General features: G+C 46.4%; 2 protein-coding genes across 7 annotated transcripts; one reads left to right on the plus strand and one right to left on the minus strand.

The window, feature by feature from the left end:
- Positions 1–240: 240 nt before the first annotated feature.
- On the plus strand, positions 241–12,021 carry LOC108938685 (tropomodulin-1-like). Of its 5 annotated transcripts, none has more exons than XM_018759513.2 (11): positions 241–411; positions 2,703–2,909; positions 4,261–4,417; positions 5,298–5,417; positions 7,004–7,093; positions 7,220–7,350; positions 7,652–7,759; positions 7,851–7,994; positions 8,959–9,103; positions 10,082–10,187; positions 11,216–12,021. In XM_018759513.2, exons 2-11 carry the CDS (start codon positions 2,790–2,792, stop codon positions 11,232–11,234), a joined length of 1,140 nt encoding a protein of 379 aa, XP_018615029.1. In that variant the 5' UTR covers positions 241–411; positions 2,703–2,789; the 3' UTR covers positions 11,235–12,021. The 5 variants fall into 5 exon arrangements, with proteins under 5 accessions (XP_018615029.1, XP_018615032.1, XP_018615033.1 ...); XM_018759514.2 differs by lacking the exon at positions 241–411 and adding an exon at positions 1,541–1,851; XM_018759516.2 differs by lacking the exon at positions 10,082–10,187.
- Positions 12,022–13,685: 1,664 nt separating this feature from the next.
- Positions 13,686–21,544, minus strand: plaa (phospholipase A2-activating protein). Of its 2 annotated transcripts, none has more exons than XM_018759714.2 (14): positions 21,482–21,544; positions 19,063–19,256; positions 18,690–18,790; positions 18,448–18,568; positions 17,773–17,940; positions 17,382–17,517; positions 17,015–17,184; positions 16,761–16,912; positions 16,431–16,650; positions 15,971–16,036; positions 15,810–15,881; positions 14,909–15,016; positions 14,580–14,747; positions 13,686–14,323 (listed from the first exon to the last, which is right to left on the minus strand). In XM_018759714.2, exons 2-14 carry the CDS (start codon positions 19,232–19,234, stop codon positions 13,755–13,757), a joined length of 2,223 nt encoding a protein of 740 aa, XP_018615230.1. In that variant the 5' UTR covers positions 19,235–19,256; positions 21,482–21,544; the 3' UTR covers positions 13,686–13,754. The 2 variants fall into 2 exon arrangements, with proteins under 2 accessions (XP_018615230.1, XP_018615229.1); XM_018759713.2 differs by lacking the exon at positions 21,482–21,544 and adding an exon at positions 20,439–20,783.
- Position 21,545: the final 1 nt, after the last annotated feature.

A 21,545-nucleotide genomic window follows, 5' to 3' on the forward strand; every position in this document is an offset into this window, starting at 1 on the left:
TTGGAAGTGGATAGAATGTTAAAAAAAAAAAAAAAAAAGATATTTATAAAATCCAACAATACTGTAATACTTTTTTCCCTTCTCTCAGCAGATTTAGAGGAAAAAAAAAAAAGATCTATAAAATACTTAAAGTATGTTTAAATGTAGTCTTTGCATGTTGTGAAGATGTGGTTGCAAAAGAGCACCTTGGCCCATGAGCGAGGGTGACGTTAGCTGCTTGGGGGAGAGGGAAGCTAGGAGCAGGAGGAGGAGGAGTAGTAACGTGCTCCGGGGACTGTGTTTGACTTTGCCCGGCGACCTTCCCGCCAGCGCAGTGCGGGACGCTCGGAGCTCGGCTGCTTTCTGAGAGCGCACGGAGGAGTGCGGTTTGCGGCGTTCTGCCTAGGTGCCTCCTGTGGTTTCCTCGGCCAGGTGAGTTCTTCCTGCGGTCGGCTTGGGCTTTCGCATTGCGGTGCCCAGAAGTATCCATATCTGGTCAAAGTATTCAGCCGAGACAAAGCGGAGCGCTCCCTAAAAATAGCCGGAATATTCCGTGCCGGAGGTGTGAGAGGGAAAACGGGGACGGTGCTGCGCTGAGGCCGCTGCTTGTGGTGTCGCTAATTCTGATGTCAACAGCACAGTCACACAGACCCGATTAATGTATTTCTTCACGTCCCTTCCTTCTCCGAAGCGCACGTTCGTTTTTCATCTTAAGCGTAGCTCTTCCTTGGAAAGCTGCCTTTTGAAACTGTGGTGTTTGGGGCATGTTTGTTGAACTTTTACATTTCATATTAAGGTTTCATTATCTATAGTCAGTATGAGAGTAAACTCTAGCAGTGGGTGGTGTAATGGTTATAGCTGCTGCTTTCTGCTTGAAGGACCCTGATTTGAATCAAAGCTGGTCTAGTACTCTTGACCAACATACTTACCCTGAATTGCTACAGTAAAAATGATCCTGCTGTATAAAAATGGGTAAATTGGTGTTATTTTTAGAGAAAAGGGTCAGATAAGTGAATAAATGTAAATTCAGCTCAATAAAGGTGATAGAACAGCAGCACCATTGTGCTCCGACTGCTCCCTTCCTGCTGTGGGGGATAAAGTGAATGTAGAGCTTCTTCTGTCAAATGTAGAAACTTTTATTTATCCTTGCATTTAACGTAGTAATTTATAGTTTAATTGAATCCTGGCTTTACATGTGGTGCCAGTTGCCAGAAACCGCTCGCTGTGTACAATGTAAGTGCACAAAATAAATGACTCCCTGGAGCACTGGCACGCAAGTGTTCTTGCAACATCGCACCATGTAGAAGATGATGTTCTCTCCCTTTTCGGACCTGCGCGGCATCATTTCCCAGCGGCGGTGCCCGAGCACGTTGCGTTAGCGTGCGCCAGTGACGCAGCCGCGAAGGGGTTCGATCGCGGCTTCGCCCCTCGTCCTCCTCCAGAAGAGCTTTATGAGGGAGCAAATCCCCTCTTTGGAGAAGATGCTGCTTGTAAAAGAGCAGCTTCAACATCAAACCCTTAAATGGTTTTCAGAGCAACTGCAAGTTTTTTAAATGTTGGTTTAGGGTCGTGTGTCATGTCTGAAACCGGGTAGCTGTCAGCAGAGGCCTCTTGGAACGTGCTGTCACTCGATATGGGCTCCGCAACACGGAGGACTGACAAACCTGGACTCTGGGGACGGCTGTCCTCTCAGCGATGCTGTCCAGGCCTTCAGAGAGTACGAAATACCTGAGTTTCTCCACTGGTGGAAACTACTCGACCTACGAATTCACCGCAATTCCATTTCATCTTTATTTGGAACTTTGAAGTCATATTTACCGGTTAAGCCGGAATCGAAGTTAATAATGCGGATGTCCCTCACTTTATGTACAGGTTAGGTTCTCTAGAAATCCTGGATGTAGCTATGATAAATATTTGCAGGGCAGCATGGTGGTGCAGCAAGTACTGCTGATGTCTCATAGTGCTGGCTGGTGTAAGAGGGTGTGTGGTTTGCATCTTCTCGTGTTTGTGTGGGTTTCCTCCCACAGTCTGAAGATGTGCTATCGAGTGAACTGATGAGTCTGAATTGTCCATGTGTGTGTGTGCGTGTGTGTGTGCGAGAGAGAGTGTGAGTGGGTTTCGGTGATGCATAGATGAGTGACTCATTATACGTACTGTACAAGGTATCTAACACTGTGAGTCGCCTTGGGTGGAAAGGTGTGGGCTAAACACTACTGCATGGTGTTGATCAGAAGTTGCTTTGGAGAGACGTGTCTAAGTGAATGAATGCAAATATTCTGCAAGACTTATATAATTTTACATTACAATTGGTACTAATTTACAGTGACTGAAAGCAAAAATCCATCGTCTCCCCCCAGCTCCTGTTCAGCACTGATTGTTGAGCCCATGAATGCGTGCAACGTTTACTGCTGCTGATCACCAACACTCAGGAACACCAGACACAAGCTGTAAACACTGTGGAAGCGAGTTGAATAAAGGCAAACGGCTCCTGTTCTATTTGGGTGCTCAAAACTGCCATCTATTGACTCACCTTGTAGTCAGAACCCTAACTGAAGAAAATACAGATAAAAATAAACCAACTTGGGAATGTTTGCGTCTTTGAAAACCGCTGAGTCGACTAATATTAGGCGCCAGTGTCCTGTAGATTGACTGGATACAGGACCGAGTTGCTTTATGTCTTGAAAACCTAACATCACCCTCTTCTGCGTATCTTGTCTCCGCAGATTTCGCTCTTTGGGACCTTTGAGGAGGCCGAGGCCACCCCCACCCCATCTGTTTTTACTTTGTTTCCTCGCTTCCCGCCCTCAGCCATGTCGTTCAGGAAGGAATGGGACAAGTACCGTGATGTGGATGAGGACGAGCTCCTGAAAAAACTCTCAGAGGTGGAACTTCAGAAGCTCCAGGATGAGCTGGAGGAGCTGGATCCAGATGTGAGTGCAGTTATCGTGGTTGAGGCTGGGTTCGGGGGTTGTCGAGGAGCACAGAACGTTGCCCTGAGTTGAGGTACTGCCCCATTTACTAGCCGAGGGCCAAAAAGTCTGGCTCTTGACGGAATGTTGTCCTCAGCAGAAAGAGCAAGATGATGACAGGGACACCGTATTTGATGCAATGCTCCACTTTCTACTCACTGTGGTGATGGAAGCTCCTGAAGGTCAACGCTGTGCAGGAGAACAAGCGATGAGCAATTAGTGAAGTGAGCTTTTTTTCCTTTTGAGCCTCTTTAACCTTTCCAAGTTTCTTCTCCTCTGTGGTTGGGTTAAGGTTAGGAGGTGCTACCGTGTCTAGTGTGGATGAGGTGTGGTAGACGCTGAGTCACTATAGGTCTTATAGGCCCCGTTCTGTCTGCTCGTGATGATGTGTAGGCAGTGCTTTTCCTTGGGTGTGATCTCATGCCCCAAGGTGTGCAATGTCTGAGGAGATGAAGGAGCTGAAGCAGAAGGGGACATACAGTCAACCTCCAAACCAGGCCCTATGTTTCCCTTCACTCCTGGCGACATGCCAGGGGTGTGGCATTACAAGCTGCAATCAGAACATTTCTATTAACAACTAAAGAAATTGTGCAGAAGTGCATGTGATGAAATGCAAGTAGAGGAGCTTTCATCAGGAATGGACTCCATGCTCTTCCAGGCACAGCTCCACTGAAACTGTACGGCTGCATCTAACCCTCGTCGCTTAATCAGGTGCGGCCAGTAGTCCAGAAGTGGGCGTGGCCATGCACTTTACATACCGTCCCGCTGCCTGCCGAAGCACTGTGAACATTTACTCTTTTCTTTCCTTCAGAAACCTTTAAGGCACTTTCTCCATGAGCACAGTTTTCAGATTTTTTTTCACGTCAAGATAAAATGTTCATCATTAACGACAACAACAGCACCGTAGAGCTTTTCTAGGCAGCATCTTGGTGGTCCTGACACATCCCCCGGCCACCAGGGCTGAGAGCGTCGGCTCTAGGCCACGTGAGCTTTTGTTGGACTCCATCGCGCCTTTGTTTACGTTTTGTTTGGTGTTCTTGACATCTGGTCTATCGTGGCGCAATCTTGACCTGGGCGCCAGTGCAGCTCAGCGCTTTAATGTGTTTACGTTAACTCTGCTATATTTAGCTTCCTGCTGAGGGTCGCCTGCTCAGACGTCACTGACCTCACTGGTTGTGACTGCTGGCTGTCCAAGAGAAAGACCGTGTTTATGGTTGCAAACCATGGCATGTTCATCGGTGTGATGAAGATCTAACAAATGTTTCAGTGGGAAGTTCTCACTCATCAAGGGTTTGCTTTTTGCGGTGGTCAGAATGCGCTGTTGCCCGCTGGACTGCGGCAGAAGGACCAGACCGCGAAAGCTCCCACGGGGACATTTCAGAGGGACAACCTGCTGGCCCACCTGGAGAAGGAGGCTAGGGAGCGCCCTGACAAGGAGGACCTGGTGCCCTTCACCGGCGAGAAGAGAGGTGGGACTCCGGAGACGACAGCGATGGTGCACAGTGGTTCAGCTCAACTGTGGACATGAGGCGGTTCGTTGGTTTGCAGATAGCAGGATGGATGGTTTCAGCGTGCACTCAAACGTGTGTGTGTGTGTGTGTGTGTGTGTGTATCTTCTCGTACAGGTCAGAAAGAGAATACAGCCTCACATTATTCCCCACTGTTAGTAAGCCATAAATACTCCCTTCACTATCTTTTTTGAAAAATGTTTCACCTAATCTTTGAGCCCCGCTAATGATCGTGTGTGCAGTCTTTCATATTTAATATTGTGAAACGCTTTGATTTATAGCCTGTTCTTATTCTTTCTCATTTCCTTCCCAGTATATGGATGCTTTTTAAGTTCTGGACGAAATATTAGTATTAGTACCTTTAAAAACTTTGTCCCTTCAGTGTGGCCCCAGAACTGAATTGGGAAGCGTAAAGCTGGAGAAGTCATGCCGCAAATGTACTTTGCGCTCAGGCTGGTGTCGCGAGGCTAATGCACATCGACAGTGATTTGAAATGTCAAACTGGAGATTTAGATCCAAGAGTAAATACAGTTTTAAAAAAGTAACCTGATCGAATATAAACTAAATACGTACAAAGTTGTGATGGGAATGAACATGAGTAAATTAGGGTACGACGCAGACGGTACAATACAAGCGTGAAACCACGAGTTCCGTTTGTGTTTGACAGTAATCGGTGTAGTTGTGCGATTTACAGCTGTTCCGATAACCAGTACTTTTCAGAACTCGGTAATCGTTCTGGTTCCATTCATCGCCCAGCAGTGTTTTTTCAGATTTCGGAAATCGGTAAGGATTCATTAATCAGTGTGATTGCAGTACTCAGCAGTCAGTGGTGCTCCTCCAGGGAAGGCCTGGGTGCCCAAGATGAAGGCGGAGGAGCCCATCGTGGAGAGCGTGACGCTGGAGCCGGAGCTGGAGGAAGCCCTGGCCAATGCCAACGACGCCGAGCTCTGTGACATCGCCGGTGAGGGGACACGTACATCCTCTCGCCCTGCACTGGGGTCACCGCTAAGGCCGTGAAGGACCGAGAGGAGAACACGTGTTCGTCTGGGCAGAATGCGAATGCATTGGGGGTGGGGGGGATACACATACGTGCAGGTTTTCCTCGTCGATTGACTTATTTTCTGCAGAATTTCAGGCTGTGAGATTTCGTTGCTGTTCTTCTCTTCTTTGAAGAAGCGTAAAGAGAGACTTTCTGGGCTTGGAATGTTCCGTGAGCTTCCGAGCAGAGCGACATCCAGAAACGCTCAAGCAGGCCGATTTAATGTGGCTCAGAGTAATGGAGCGAAAGCAGCATTTTGTGTTCTCCAGAATATGTGTGCGGAAATCACCCAGTAAAGACTTCTTGGTGCGTGGCGAAAATGCGGAGATAGGACTACGGACGCGTACGGTTCGGCCACCAGACTGATAGGACATTTGGACTTACTGGAGGAAACCCCTGGAACCCGGGGAGACGGTGAAAATTCCATGCAGACTCGGCAGGATTGAAACCCACAGCCGTGGAGCTGTGATATGAAAGGTCAAGATGATTTGCTAAAATACAAAGGTATAGCACGCACACACGCCCCTAAACAAAAGGAATTTTTTTTGGTGTTCTAGGTGTCTTCAGTTTCTTCTTCCCAGTTCTTTGAGTGGTGAAAATTAGACGTGTTTTTTTTTAATCCGTTTTTTGTGCTGGATGTAGAAAGGTGGAAATACTGCCAGCTGTTGCAAATCAGTTTTACTATGGGCCACTTGCTGTGAGTGGGGGCTTATTAATGTTTCTGCTGCATTACTTCAATCCGCTTGGGTATTAGATTTGTGCGAGTGGCACTGGTGCATTGTGGGCAGTGTGAGTGTTTGCCCTACATTTATGAGAGGACTGACCTGTAACAAAGGTTGGCAGCCGTGAAGGTGGGCATTCTAGAAGATGGAGAGTGTACGAGTCGGTGTTGATCGCAGACAGCGTCACCTTTTTTTGTAAATATACAATAATGCATAAATAAATAAATAATACTACATATGTGGAGGTGAGTCAGTGTGTTCGAAACAGCGTTAGTGGTAAAGAGAACAAGCTGCACTGAGGGTTTCTGCAGCAAACCCGCTCTTTTGTTTAAAATGCAGAAGAGATCAAGGATGTTGAATCATCTGGACGTCCTCCAGAAGCTTTGAGCATGACCAGGCGCAGGGCAGTGTGCGCTCTGTCTGTAAAAGCTGTCCTGTGAGTGTACGCTCTGTACCGATGAGAGACGCACGCACGGTGGTCTGGACAGCGTCCTGTTCACATGTCGGATCTGTCGTGGTTGAGGATGTTCTGAGCTGACGCACGGGACCTTGATGGGGAACGTGTCTCGGAGGACGTCCAGTTGGAGGTGAGCACATGGGTCCATAGGCACCGCGGTGTTGCCTAACTCTGATGGCTCTTTGAGGTCCTGAACGATTTGCTGCCCGTGTCACTCTTGGAGGCCCTAAAGAAACATGCGTCATTAACATCGGTCTCCTTTCTGGAGGGTTCACTCCAACTCTCTCTCTCTCTCTCTCTCTCTCTCTCTCTCGACTCCAACCCACCAGCTATCCTGGGCATGCACACCCTCATGAGTAACCAGCAGTACTATGAAGCCTTGGCTAGCAGCACCATTGTCAACAAACACGGTCTCAACAGTGAGTCCCGCTCATTAACGTCCTTTAACTAAACGCGTGAGATACGAAGAGGCCCAGATTATTATAATATATAATTCTGCATTCATGCATTAGTGTCAAAGCATTACAAGTATTATGCTTCCTCAGGTGTGATCCAGTGCACCCAATATAAACGGGTCCCCGACGAGCAGCCGAACTTGACAGACGTAGAGGAGACCCTGAAGAAGATAAAGAGCAATGACCCCAACCTGCTGGAGGTCAACCTCAACAACATCAGGGTGAGTTCCAGCTCAGACTTGTAATGTCACAATTAGCAAGTGAAAAGACATGACTAACCCCGAAACAATCCCCGTAACACTCTTATCTAACCTGAACTCTTTGAAGGCATCTTCTCTGAAGATGTCCCGTGCAATAGAAGAAAATTCACTGTTGAGGCCAAGGCAGGATTCAGTTGTTGGGGTTTCCAGCCCAGACTGATTTCCACAGGTGACGCATGGCTCCTGTGGTTAAGCACTCAACAGTGGTGCGAAACGATGGCTGACAGTGTAGCGATTAATGCACGGAACTGCTGTGTTCCAGAACATTCCCGTGCCCACACTCAAGGCCTATGCTGATGCTTTGAAGGGGAACGCAGTGGTACAGCGGCTGAGCATCGTGGGAACCAGGAGCAACGATTTGGTGGCTTATGTGAGTGCTCCTTTACTGCTATTCGTGGACCAACTTCGGTAGCCAATCCAGCAGGACTGTCGCAGCGCGTGGCTCCTCTTTTTCTCCGCAGGCCCTGGCGGACACGCTGAAGGCCAACACCACCCTGAAAAGTCTCAATGTGGAGTCCAACTTCATCACGGGGGCCGGAATCCTGGCTCTGGTGGAGTCCCTGCAGTACAACACCTCCCTGCTGGAGCTGAAGATCGACAACCAGGTGTGCAACGTCATTGCTGCGTAGAGTTGTCGTGCACAGGGTGGCAACGTGAGGCTAACGCTCACGATTTGAACTGTCAAACCGCAATTTGAGATCCAAATGTAAATACAGTTCTAAAAGTTTTTTTTCTCCTATAATTCAAACTTTTGGGATCGTATTCATCCTCCTGAGATCCAACAAAATATGTTCAGTATATCGACGGTATTATTAGAACGTTGTCCAAGCCCCACCTCTACATTTCTAGTGTCGTGGAAAAGCATACTATGTATATGTCCTCTAGAGTGGACAAAAATGAAAGACTAGGTCTCAAGTGGGTATATATCTGAATACTTGAACACGTTCAGTGGAAGAAGCCACACTCATTAAGATGTCAGACTGCAGCTTTGGACCAGCAGTTGTTTTTCTGGATACCTGACAAAAACATCATAGAAACTGTTATTAGTGCACAACTTTCCCAACAGATTCTTCACAGAGAGATTTAAAAGGGCGGCACGGTGGCACAGCGGCACAGCGAGTAGAGCTGCTGTCTCACAGCGCCTGGGTGGTGCGGGAGGATGCGGGTTCGATCCCGGCTCGTTCTGTGTGGAATTTGCATGTTCTCCCGCTGTCTGTGTGGGTTTCCTTCAGGTGCTCTGGTTTCCTCCCACCAAGGACATAGTGTTCAGGTTCCCTCATAGTGTGTGAGTGACAGGGAGAGTGTGTTTCACTGATGTATGGATGAGTGACCCATTGTAAGTAGTGTATCTAGCAGTGTAAGTCACCGCGGTGAATAAGGTGTGTGGGCTCATAACACTACATAGTATCCACTGGAAGTCGCTTTGGAGAAAAGTGTCTGCTAAATAAATACATGTAAATGTAAAAGGAACATTCAATTTCAGTCAGTCAGTTTAAATAGAACACAAATAAAACTTAGTATTTGATGGTGCTGATAGCCAGTTGACCTCTTGCACCCTCTGTCCTGCAGAGCCAGCCAATGGGAAACAAGGTGGAGATGGAGATCGCTAGCATGCTGGAGAAAAACACCACGCTGCTGAAGTTCGGCTACCACTTCACCCAGCAGGGTCCACGGCTGCGCTGCTCCAACGCCATGATGAGCAACAACGACCATGGTGAGCCTTTCTGCGCACGCACCCCGCACACATCCCCGCCACCAGCAACTGTTAGATGGACCTCCCCTGAAGAGCCCCTAGCTGTCTCATGGACTCGTGCAGAAGGGTCTCGAGCAGCTGATGGCTTTGGGGAAACAAGCAGTTGTCTTTGGAGAGCAAGGTGCCGAAACGTGAGGAATCGCTGCCGTCTGGCCCAAAAAGGATGACTCCGATTTCAAGCCAGGTTGCTCCCAGATTTTGCTGTGCAGGTGTCTAAACTCTGCTGGTTGACGTTCCCTGGATGGCTTTCAACGCCTTTGAGTCGACCTGAGGGAAGAAATCCAGCGCTCTCCAAACACCACGGCGGAGAGCGATATTTCTGCCACGGTGACACATCCTATATAAACCCCTGGAATGCTGCAAATGGTATTTGTATAAACATATCCACTTGCAAGAATATTCTTGCATTATTCATTTCTTTAAATGGGCAGTTTTTCCAAACAAAAAATGAATCTTAAATGGGAGTAAAAGAACTATGATGATGTAAAGGTTAACAGTTCAGAGCCAGGGGACCAAAGGCTGTGTTTAACAGTGAGCAGGGGGCACAACTCCGCTGGTCACAGTTGGTCTGGAATGTGGAGGAGGTGTTGCTCATGGGAGCAGGAGCAGAGCAGCAGCCTCAGTGACCCGAGTCCTCGCGCCCGGAGGTCCGGGGGACCCTTCCTGGACAATGACATCAGCAAGTGAGAATCTGCCCTCGTTAACAAACCGAGGCCCCGTCGTCACGGCGACATCTGCTTAACAAGGACCCTGTTACAACAGCAAATGGGGAGCCTTCACAATGTGACTGAACATCGGAGATGCTGCAGAAAAGTGTTTTTGTTGTCTGGCGATGACTAAGCCTGATTGTTCTAACTGAACAGATGATATGAAGTGAAGAGCAATGAGTTGTCAGAAGTTTTACTCTGTGTGTGCATGTATGTCAATGCTGTGTTCCAGCTCGAGTGATTCGCTCAGACTCAGATGGCTCCTTCACCCTCACCCTGTCTGTGCCAGAGCTGGAGAAAGCTTTCAGAAAAAGGGTCAAGCCCAAGTCAAAGTTCAAGTAATAAGAGTTTCATTATACCCCCATTTTACTCTCTTGGTTCAGACCCTTCATCTTCTTTCTGGGACTCTTCATGATTGGCTTGGCTATTCTGCTGTTCTGCTCTGACTCAATCCTCCTCCTTCCAGGCTGCCCCAGGGTTCAATCCACCTGGTCTTCAGAGTTGACATGAACACTCTGTCCTCAACAGGCAGAAGGCCTGAGCTCCACCTCTGTGCACCCTTCACATCTCCACTTGCGACCCCTGGACTTCTCACCTCCATCCTGAGACGGCTTTCCTTCTGTGACTGTCATCTCTCTCCTTCACTTCTCAATTTTCCACCTTCCATCTCTTGCCACCGCTCGTGACTTCCTCCAACGATCTTCGTCGACGGCACGTTTGCTAATGTCTCTGCATTGTGGGAAACTCTCTAGTTACCATGCTGGTGGGGGGAAAAGCTCTCGCAGAAGTGGTATCTCTTCTTGTAAAATACTCTAGCGTTATGAATGGGCGCTCTAATTCGAGAAATTCCTTTATTTCTCAGTTTTGTCTCAAAGCAGACAGAACCGTATGCGATGTAGTAGGTTGATGAGGTTAGTCAACTGCAAACGCACGTGAATTGGAGCAGAACAAGCGGCACGCTGCAGTTTTAGCTGAGCTTGCATGGGATTGTTCTAGACAAAAACACAGCTTCATTCAGAGGCACGGGACGTGTTTGTTCGGGAGACACGTTTGTTCTTCATGCTCACGCAGGGATCTGTTTGGTAACAGAGAAAAAGGGTGATTATTATTATTGCTTTTCTCCAAGGTGATTTAATGTTAGGTTTGTACACGAAGCCGCATACCTTGATTTACCCATTATACAGCTGGGCAATTTTTACTGCATCAATTCAGGGTAAGTATGCTGAGCGAGGGTTCTGCATCAGGAGGTGGTATTTGAACCCAGGTCATTTGAGTTCGGAGCAACCGAACACTCTTGTCTAACCTGAACTGTGTGGATGATGTGTTGGTCGCTGACTGCGTTGCCTCTGCTCCCTCCTGCCTGCAGTACGAAGGAGAAGGCTTGAAGGAGGACCAATCTTCCCCAGATGTCGGACAAACGTGTAGCTGACCCTGCCCCCGGGGTGGGGGTGGAGGAGGGAGGCCTGTGTGGACTACCCTATCCCCCCCCAGCACTTCGCCACGACTACATCCCCCATCCCCACCCCCCTGGGGGGGTCAGAGTAGCCCCTCTGTCGACAATGCAGCAGAGAGGCTGGATCGGTTTGTCAAACATGCAGGCATGTGCAGCGTGGTGTGTGTGTGTGTGTGTGTGTGTGTGTACATGCCAGCCCTAGGAGCCCCCCAGCCCCTATTCCAAGTAAGCGTTACACCATGTTTTCCTGCTGGTGTATCAGGAAGACCCATTACCTGAGAGACGAGTCCATACAGTGTAGTTTCAGCGGGTGAGGACACCTCCTCCGGCGCCCTGTGTAGCCATGTCTGAAAATAGCACTCGTACCGCAAAGCCTCACCTCCGGTACGACGCGTCACCTTTGGAATTGGTAACATGTTGCAATAGGGTGTAATATCGACAAAATATTGTGTTCAGGGTATTGCATGTAGTTATCTTAAGATATGAATATACAAATTACATCAGTCAAACTCAGGTTAGGCAGGTTTGCTGCTTGCTCCCTTTGCTAGATACTTGTATGAAAATGAACATGTGGGATGTGCACATACAGAATATATAGCCTTTTGTTATGAATTCTTTCACAGAATCAATTATAAGCCTGATGATAAACAAGTTTGTTTGCAAACTAATCCCCCGAATGTAAATTTGGATTTAAAATTTAGTCTTTGAATTTGTTTAAATGCGAATGTTTCGTCAGTGTTTGCACATTAATTCTAGATGTTCATATTGTAAAGGAAAAAAATTTAATTCCAAGGACTTCCATTTTTACATTTTAATGTAATGATATGCAAATTTTCTCAATAAACACTGTAAAAGGTTTTTTTAGAATATTCCCCTTAAGAAAAGTAATAAATTTTTTTAAATAGCTTTCCTTCCATAAATCTCTTTCTGTTAATATACATTAACCTTTTTGAGAATTAGACAAATGGGGGTAAGCTGAAGTCGGTGATACTTCTGTTATTATTTCAGCAAGGTCAGTCATTTCAAGAATAAATATTAGAATGATCTTTTCCACAAAAGAGAAATGCACAAATTAGTAACAGCGACAAAGTTGAAAAGTTGGAAAAACGGAGAAGGAAACAGATGAAGGGGGTTTTCATGTGTTTTGTTAAATGTAGCACTTTATGTACTTTATAAGGTTGTCTAGCAATGACCTGTTTTTATTAAGTTGTGTATAAATGAATTGAATGGCGTACCGAGAAATTTCACATGGCTTTGTGCTCACGAGAGCTTAAACGACATGAGTTAGTAACCTTTCCAGTGCTGCTGCTGCTGCTGCTTGAGGAGGAGCGCTTTGTGGTCATTTTGAACAAAGGCCACGGGACCCTTGCGTGGCTGGCGTGTCCCACAAGTGTAAAAAGCTGTTGGACAGAAAGTACTGTAAGATGGAGAAGAGCTTCCATTCAGCAGCTGAGCATAAAGGTTAAAGGAATTTCAAGAGCGAGTCCTGTGCCTGGAATGGCTGTTCACCTTATTCTGAGACGCTGGTAACTTTTTTTTTTTTTTTTTTTTTTTTTTTTTCTTCCTCTACCTGTGTTTTCTTACCCAGAATCTCCTGCAGTAGTAAAGGGTGTGAGTCAGTGTTGGACAGGAACTTATTACCACCAGGAGTTGCACCATGACTGCAGCTATTTTGTAGTAATGCTGGATGGCAGTAAAAAGGGGGTAACACTGTCACACACATCAGAGAATAAAAGAGAGTTGAGCAGTGTGGTCGGAGAGGCGCTTTGCTGGGGACCGTGGCCTTCACAGTGACATTTTGTCTTCAACTGCACCTGCGAATCATACAGACAAATAAGCTTCACACACCGATCATCAGTGTGTCCACTGGTCTGTGTGACCTGTCACTTCACCTTCCCTACTTGTATAGTGCAAGTGTCACAATAAAGCACAAGTGTTTTTGAATTACTCTGTTGTACGCTCAGTTACTAAAATGGAAAAAGTTTAAACAATGTCTTACTTTGGAGGTTAAATATCACTGCAGGTGATCAGTGAAACTGCACCTTAAGTTCCTTGATGAAGGGCACTACAGAGGGAGCAGTATTCAAACCCGGGTCCTTTGAGTGCTGAGTGACACACACAACCGTTGTGCCGCCTCCTGCCCAGCCCACAAGGCAAACTGAAGTACGGTAATTTCAGGCGTCTGAATGTTACAGCTCCCCTACGGATTGAACAGCTGCCTAAAAATGTTGCTCTGACTAAAGGCAGAAAAGAATAGTTATAAAATTACATCTGAAATCCAGCTGCTTTATCACATACTTTTCCCTTTTAAAGTTGCAGAATGGAAAGAGCATTTCTTGGTGATGTTTCAATTTGTACACCAGTTTTTTTTTTTATTGCAGCACATGCATCAAATTTTCAGTTTCATTTAGTTAAATATACAAACAGGTGGGGGGGAGGGGGTCGGGGGAGATCAGTGTAGCGCATTTATAACCAGCCTGCAGCACTCGCTCACTTTGGCCGGGTCCGACACAGAGCAGTACTTGGTGATCTGGGACTCGACCCCCAGCGACTGGGCTAGGTCCCTGGCGGTGGTGTCGTCCGAAACCGTTGTCCCCAGAGCCACCAACAGACGGAAAACTGCCTCCTTATCCTGCACCACCTCCAGGGCGGCGCTAGCCACTGACAGGCACTGCGCCTTGCCCTCCAGGTCGGGGAGATTGTGCAGACTGGCGGCGTAGTTCAGCACCAGCGTGGCCAGGGCCACGTGAATGTTCTTGTTGCAAACGGCCCTGAGCTCAACGGCACGGGACATGACCGCCTCCCGCTGAGCCATCAGCAGCTGGCGCCCCTGAGGGCCTGCAAAGCAGTTGCACAGAATCCTGAGGGCCAACATCTGATTGGCTGGCCGGCCCTGAGGCTCCATCAAGCTCAGAATGTGGTTGCAAAACTGTACGCCTTCTGTTTCGCCACACAGGCGCTCATTGACCACCGGATGGCGCACTGCTAGGCGGAGTATGTCCAGCACAGGGAAAACTATTTCTGAAGAGAAAATGGCAAACATTAAAGAAGGTGTTTGTGACAGATGAACAAGTTGAACTTCACCTGATATTGTGCTTTGCCAAAGTAAATCATAAGAAATAAAGCTACTGAAGTTGTCATTTTCCAAAACTCCAGTTAAATTATTTCAGCTTACATCTAGGTAATCAAATCAAAGGCACTGTTGCAACTGCCCCCTTACAGCTGATGCTGCCCCGAAGGCCCTAGGACTGGTTGGGAGTTGTTGAAGAGATGCTACCTTCAGGCCACCTGGTGGTCTTCCACAAGATGTCTATCTGCTCAGCTGTAGGCTTCTGGTTGGACCGCAGGTCACAGATGGTGAGCAGCAGGGCCTCCAGTTCACAGAGCTTATCCTCAGGTAGCTGCTGGTCCTGTGGTGCACTGACGTTCAGCTCTTTCAGCTTAGCTGCAGCGAAAGACACACATACACACACACCATTAAATAGTCACCTGGGTTCTACAGTGCAGGTGGCAGTTGCAGTTAAGCCAATGTGACTGGGAATTGAGAAGTGGAGGAACAGTTCACCAAGTGGCTCTGCTCACTCCCACCTCAGATACTTCCATTACCTAAGATCTGTGTTGCGTTGGCTTGTTCAAACATGACGGCGTCCTTTTTGGGGAAGTAAATGTTGGTGACGGACTGTTGGAGGGAAGCAGAAGAGTAGGCACCTCCACCTGTAGGGAAGGGAGAAATAGACCAGTGCCCTGAGACATCATCAGCATTCCAAGTGTCGCTTCACAGCTATGCAGTTTAATGTCATAAGGACATTACTCTCCAGTATAGAAACACACATAGAAACATGTTTGTTCACACTAGACTCCTGCTGTCTCATCTGTTTCACGCCAATGAACACCAAAGAATTTCAAAACCAATACAGGGTGCATTTCTCCCACCACCTCCCCATCCTGCCAGTCGGACAAACTCAGCCTGTTGCTCATGTGACACATCAACAATTACACTAATAATCAAATATTCTTCCTGTTGGAGACAGAAACAAGGACTACAGAAAATGAACCATCACTTCCTCATGAGAGAAAATTCAAGAAAGGCCTTTTCCTATTATTGTACTTTAATATAAGTATAAACAAATCAAAGATATTTCTTATTTGGTAAAAGGAACCAATAACACCTCATGTATAGAGGAACAGAAAACTATCTTGCACTGAAAAAATTACATAAAGTACAAATAAATTTCAACAAAAATATGCCTTCCCCAGTAAGCACATGGCTTAATTGTATCTAATTGTTTAATGTGTGCCAGAGGGAAACCATCAATAACCCATTCATTTAATCCTTACTTGACAGCATTCCTGTATGGTAAAATTTCATTCATTCACAGCCCCCATAACACACCACACAGCTGAGTTTTCTCAGCAAACTGGCTGCAAACAGCACTAGTCTGGTGAGCAAGGCCTGCAGCCAGAAAAGCAGTGTGTGCTGTATGTCATGTTGGGTTGGGGGTCTCACCAGTGAAGGGATCCGCTACACCTGCAGATGGTACTGGACTAGGGTCAGTTCCAGGAATATAGCGTCCAGATCCTATAGGTCAACACAAAAGACAAATTAAGATAAAGAAATTCTGTATGCAGTTACACAAGTAGAAGACTTTATGAATAGAAAGGTCTTACCAGTAAAAGGATCACTCCCAAACCCTGCCCTACTGTTGGAGGTTCCTGGGATGTAGCGGCCTGAACCTGATGCAAAACAAGAAATAAACTCATTTAGTGAAATGGATTTGGGTGACATGGTGGCCCAGCAGGTAAGAATAGTGTCTGACAGCACTTTGGGTTTAGCGTTTGAGGAGTCTGTGTGTGTGTTTAGATTAATCTGGGTTTCCTCCAGAGGTCAGAAGACGTGTTTCAAGTGAACTGGTGAGTCTAAATTCTGTGTGTGCGTATGCATGAGTTTCTGTGACTGCACTGCAACTGAGCAATGTCCCATCCAGTGTACACTGCATCATGCTCTACACTTCCGGGATAGGTACTAAACCATCATGGCACTACACCGGACAGGCAGTTACTGATAGAGAAAATATACTTCTAACTGGGCTGCTGTATGAAAACTGGGGCTGTTCTGCTGGCTTCTTACCAGTAAAGGGATCTGAACCACTAGGCTGGGCTGCACCCAAGGTGTGGCCTTTGGTATTCTCTATGATGAAGTTGGCCACCTGGTCCAGGAACATAGGGCTCAGGTCGTTCCTCTGCAGGAAGTTGTGTGCCACCAGCCAGGGGTCATCTGTCATGTTGTAGGGTAGCTTCAGAGAGGGTCCGCCTTCATTGACGTCAATGGTGAAGACAAAGTCGTATTCCTGGAGTGATGTAAAAGTGGTTCATGAGGAAGTGTGTCCTACCATGCTTCCAAACTGTCGAGTTCCAGTGGCAGCTTAGTGCAAACAAGCAGGCTGAAGGCGTAGCCCACCTTTCCCTCATACATGACTCTGCTGGAGCTCTGTTGAGAGGAACCCCCCACCACATCCCCGATCTTCATCCAGCGGCCATCGTTCACACTCCACTGGTAGGCTTCCACCTTGCTCCCATCCTTAATCAGCCGTGTCTGTCCATCACGGCTACCTGGAGGCACACGTAAACCCCCCCACTGTCATACACTTCAAACCCCAGTCCTCACCCCACCCTGCCATCTCCCCAGCTACCACAGAAGTAAGGAAACGCTACCTGGCTCATTCAGGTGTTCCTTTCCTGGGAGATCCTCGATCTTGATGTCACCAAGGTCTCCTGTCTTGGGGTCGATGGTGGCTCTCGACAGTTCCTCCTCGAAAGCTTGCAGGTCTTCAGCACTTGCCATGCGCTCATCTGACTCAGTGAACACCCGAATGATCCCATCGCTGTATGCCAGGAAGTAATGGGTTAAAGGTAAGAGGCCCAACAGCTGGGCATTTTTCATTCTCTTAAATTCCACTTCTTTTTGAATCAAACTGAAAAGGTCTATGATACAAACTTAAGAGCCTCAATCCTCCCTCAAAGCACTGTGAGCAGTAATTATGGATGAGTAGGTCAGTGTCATAGACACCAGAAGAGTTACCTGGCCCCCACGACTATGTCCCCATTGGGGAGGACACAGCAGCACCACACTGACTGGGTTGGAAGACGAATGGTTTGAGCACACTCCCCACGCCTCCAGATGCGTAGTGTCCGGTCCTCCCCTGTGCTCACAAAATCTGAAAGCACATTGACATTGCCAACCCAAGATCACTTTTAGTCTTGTTTGCTTCAGGCTTCTTGCCTTCAGTATGCAGGTAGGGAAGACTTAACCACAGAAATTTTACTTTCCCACGAAAGTTACATCAACTACATTACTTGGACAACATACTACAAACTGTTGGTCAAACTAAGCTTAACTTAAAATGAGCCTAGAAACAAAGATTTTTTCCACACAACATCTATGTCAAATGTTCACACTCAGTGGGCTGCACCTTGTCCATTGGGGAAGACTGCAAGGCTGTAGATGTAATTAGTGTGGCCATAATAGACCTGAACACACTCGCCAGTGACCATCCACCTTCGGATACTGGCGTCGTTACTGCCGGAGAAGAACTCGACATCACTGAGGACAGCCAGGGCGCGGACGCAGTCCTCATGGCCTGTGGCGTAAAGATAAACAGTCAGAAATTGAAGGTTACCAGTCAAATCTGTGCTATGTGTGCCGTTCTCTTCATCACAACACACTCCCAGGTCTTTCACAGTTAGCCTGACTTCTGAAACCATGCAAGCAGATTTTAAGTGAGTGGCATGTTTTGTAGTGGTTAGAACCAACATCTTGCACTTAAAGGACCCAAGTTTGAATCCCTCCTGCAGCTGCAGTACCCTTGATCCAGGTGCCGAACCTGAATTGATAGGTTAAAAATTACCCAGCTGCATAAATGTGTAAATCAGTGTAAGTAGCTTAGTGTTTGAACCCAACAGTGCAAGTCACCTTACAGAAAGGAGAAAGATCAGTTAAATGAATAGTTATGACAAAATGGAATTACTATAGGCAATGATTATTTAGCAACTGAAACACAACACTTCCCTCTCCCAGCTAATGACACATTGTCACTAGAGAACAGGAAGTACTAAAATAAGTCTACGCCAATCGACAGACAATTCACCAAGGAATGTCTTTTCGCAGCGGCCCGCCTTCCACAGCTTGATCGATTTGTCAGCTGAGCCTGTCAACATAAGGCCTTGCTCAGGCAGGATGACTGCTGCCCACACTGCAGCTGTGTGACCCTGGGTTCAGCAAAAACAGAACAAAAAAAGATCGGTCAAACTGGTCAGTGAACTTTACGAATATCTATACAAATATGAAAAATGTTAAAAGAAAATAAATCCAGAACACAGTGGCACTTGCCTGTAAGGTCATCATGCACTTGTCATTCAGCCACACTTTGGCAGTCGTGTCCCACGAACCACTTAAAAGTGTCCCGAACCTACCAGCAGAGAGTGCACATACTGCGGGAAGGAAACAGAAGTAGCTTTAAAAAACACAACTTGTTCTGAACAACTTCCAACAGTAATTACCCTTGATGTACATATCCTGTTGTGCAATTTCTTTGTAGATGAAAAAAGTTATTTCACTCATGTATTCAACTGTGGCCACAGCCATTCTTAATTTCACAAAGCAAATTTTAGTTCCCATTTACATAAAGTATTATCTTGAAGCAGCAATGTAGTAGGCTTCTTAGACATTTTATCTGAGCATGCAGAGAGCCGTCTCTTCACACCTGTGTTTTTGTGTCCCTTGAGAGTGAAGAGTGGGTCAGGTCTGTCCAGTGAAAATACACAGATCATGTGATCGTTGCCGCCAGTGGCGATGAGTCCCCGGGGATAGGTGTCATTGGGAGCAATGATGCACACGCAGGAGACAAAATTGGTGTGACCGTTCAAGCAGTGCATCTCCGTAAAGCCCCTGTTCGGACTGTAGACAAAGAAGGTAAATCGCAGACAAACACTTGTGATGCCCGGACCCAAGAACACAGGTCTCTGTTAGAATATAACCCATAACATACTGTTCTAGAATCAGGTAACTCAGCGCCACCAGCTTCATCAAGGTACTTACCCTAAATTACCCATGTAATTACATGTAAAATCTGCTAAATCATTTTAAGTACTTTATCACTACAAGTCACTTTGAAGAAAGGTATCAGCTAAACTGATACGTGCAAATGTAATCTAGTGGTCCTTTCAGGGGTGTGCAATTCCAGCCCACTTGTCTCATGCCCCTTAATCTAGTAATTTCAACTCATCTGTATGTTAGAAATCTGAGTGTGATTCATTTCCACTGGAACAAACATTCAACAAAACTACAATAATGGCCATCGGACAACAGGAGGTATAGTGGCCAGGGCTGTCACTTTGCAAGTCCCAGGTCTGAATGCCTCCACCTGCTGCGGTATCCCTGATCAGGGTACCGGCTACACTGAACTGATACAGTGAAAATTTACTTGCTGTGTAAATGTGTAAATCGCTGTAGACTGATTAACACCGCAAATTACTGTGGACAAAAGTGTCAAAGAAATAAAAATTCATTGAGATAAATCAGCAGTTAGCGAGTCCTAGGTCACTAATTCTTAATTATTCATCACAGGCCAATGTACGATCCAACACGCAGTCATTGACATCACCCAGCTTAGACACCCCAGAGTATTACGGTGACATGAATCTAGAGCAGGGGCATTAAAAGAGAGCAGTTGGTGGTATACTGGGTGTAGAGCTACCATTATGATCTAAGGTTGCGGGTTCAGTTCCCATCCACTGCTGTACCCTAGGTATGGTACTTACCCTGAAACGCTCCACTAAAAGACTTATTTGTAAAAATGGGTAATAATTGTAGATAGCAGATACCACGTCCGTGTAAGTCTTTTGGAGAAAAGGGTCAGCTGAACGAACAATGTGAATTGTAACGGTCCACTGACTGAGTGATGATCATGTGTGGTTCCTCAGAACAACATGTACAACAAGAGATGATGTGTCACCACTGCTCACACATACACTAACACTTCTCCTCGACAGCCTAAAACAGAGAAACACTGAAATAATAATAATAATAATAATAATAATAATGATGATGATGATGATGAAAGTGAAGGTGGCCGCCGACCTGGAGTCAGGAACCCACACTCTGCCCGTCCGGTCTCTGGACACCGATACAAAGGCTCCGGCAGGGAAAACAGCCGCCGCGAGGCCCCTCACATCCATCTCATGTCCCGGGATGGAACAGCGTAGCTTGTACATACTTGGAGAAGCCATTACTTACAATCCGACCGCAAAAAAAGGAAATGCTATAGCTAAATATTAGCGAGAAAAGCCGCCTGACAGGCAACTGACACAGCAACAACACAGCGGCGGAAGTGCTTGTAACGAGGAGCGCGATGCACGATGGGAAATAAGGAACACTAGGAACTAAAACTACACAGTGACGGAAGTAGAGGGAGATTGTACGACCCCTCGCGATGCTTCAGCGAGATGATGATGTCATCATTAATCACAGCAATGTTAGTTGTTGTTCTTTACATTTAATTTTGAGTATGAGTTTTTTAAAAAAAAAAAAAAAAAAAAAAAAAAAAAACTTAATTCCGTGTTTGCACCCTATCTGATATTTTTTGAAAACCCCTTTCCAGGCAGTAGGTTTACATATAGTTAGATAATCATTCTTGGTCTGCTAATTGGGAGTAAATTATGGTAATAAAAATATTGTATTTTGAATCAATATTATTTTAGGCAGAATATTATCTGTAGAATTCCTTCGGGATGCCACACGCCTTATTATTTTGTACACAGCTGTTAATGTTATCACATAATGCAAAAAGAGCCGTATGATTTTTAAGCATTGCGCCCCCTGGGCCCAGGTTCCTCTTCCAGCACGTATACGTGCAATAAGTTTTACGTCCTAAAAGTTGTTTAGATTTAGTAATAAGGGAGGGGGGTGGACATTGTCAGAGAAAAATTTAAAGCTGAGCATTAATGGTAAAACATTATACATAAGTATGCAATAAATAGAAGAGAGGTGCTTATGGAAAATAACAGGTATATTTATATAAACACTGCGAGCTGTTACAAGAAAAGAGGAACTAACAAACATAGCTTTGTGTGAGAAAGTTGTGCTGAACATCCAGTGGAAATCGATTCCTCGAACCCACTTACGTTCAGCAACAAGGCAAGCAGAGAGTGCGGCCGAACGGAGAGAGAAGCAGCACGAAGAAGTTGA

This window comes from Scleropages formosus, chromosome 5 (assembly GCF_900964775.1).
Source record: "Scleropages formosus chromosome 5, fSclFor1.1, whole genome shotgun sequence".
NCBI classification, from domain to species: domain Eukaryota; kingdom Metazoa; phylum Chordata; class Actinopteri; order Osteoglossiformes; family Osteoglossidae; genus Scleropages; species Scleropages formosus.

Coding starts and splice junctions, on each gene's coding strand:
- LOC108938685 (XM_018759513.2), top strand. CDS start 2,790: ATGTCGTTCAGGAAGGAATGGGACAAGTACCGTGATGTGGATGAGGAC. Junction 4,418..5,297: donor CTTCACCGGCGAGAAGAGAG/GTGGGACTCCGG, acceptor GTGCTCCTCCAG/GGAAGGCCTGGGTGCCCAAG. Junction 7,995..8,958: donor AGCTGAAGATCGACAACCAG/GTGTGCAACGTC, acceptor TCTGTCCTGCAG/AGCCAGCCAATGGGAAACAA.
- plaa (XM_018759713.2), bottom strand. CDS start 20,587: ATGGCTTCTCCAAGTATGTACAAGCTACGCTGTTCCATCCCGGGACAT. Junction 16,651..16,760: donor GAGTCATGTATGAGGGAAAG/GTGGGCTACGCC, acceptor ACATCACTCCAG/GAATACGACTTTGTCTTCAC. Junction 14,748..14,908: donor CAACGCAACACAGATCTTAG/GTAATGGAAGTA, acceptor CTTTCGCTGCAG/CTAAGCTGAAAGAGCTGAAC.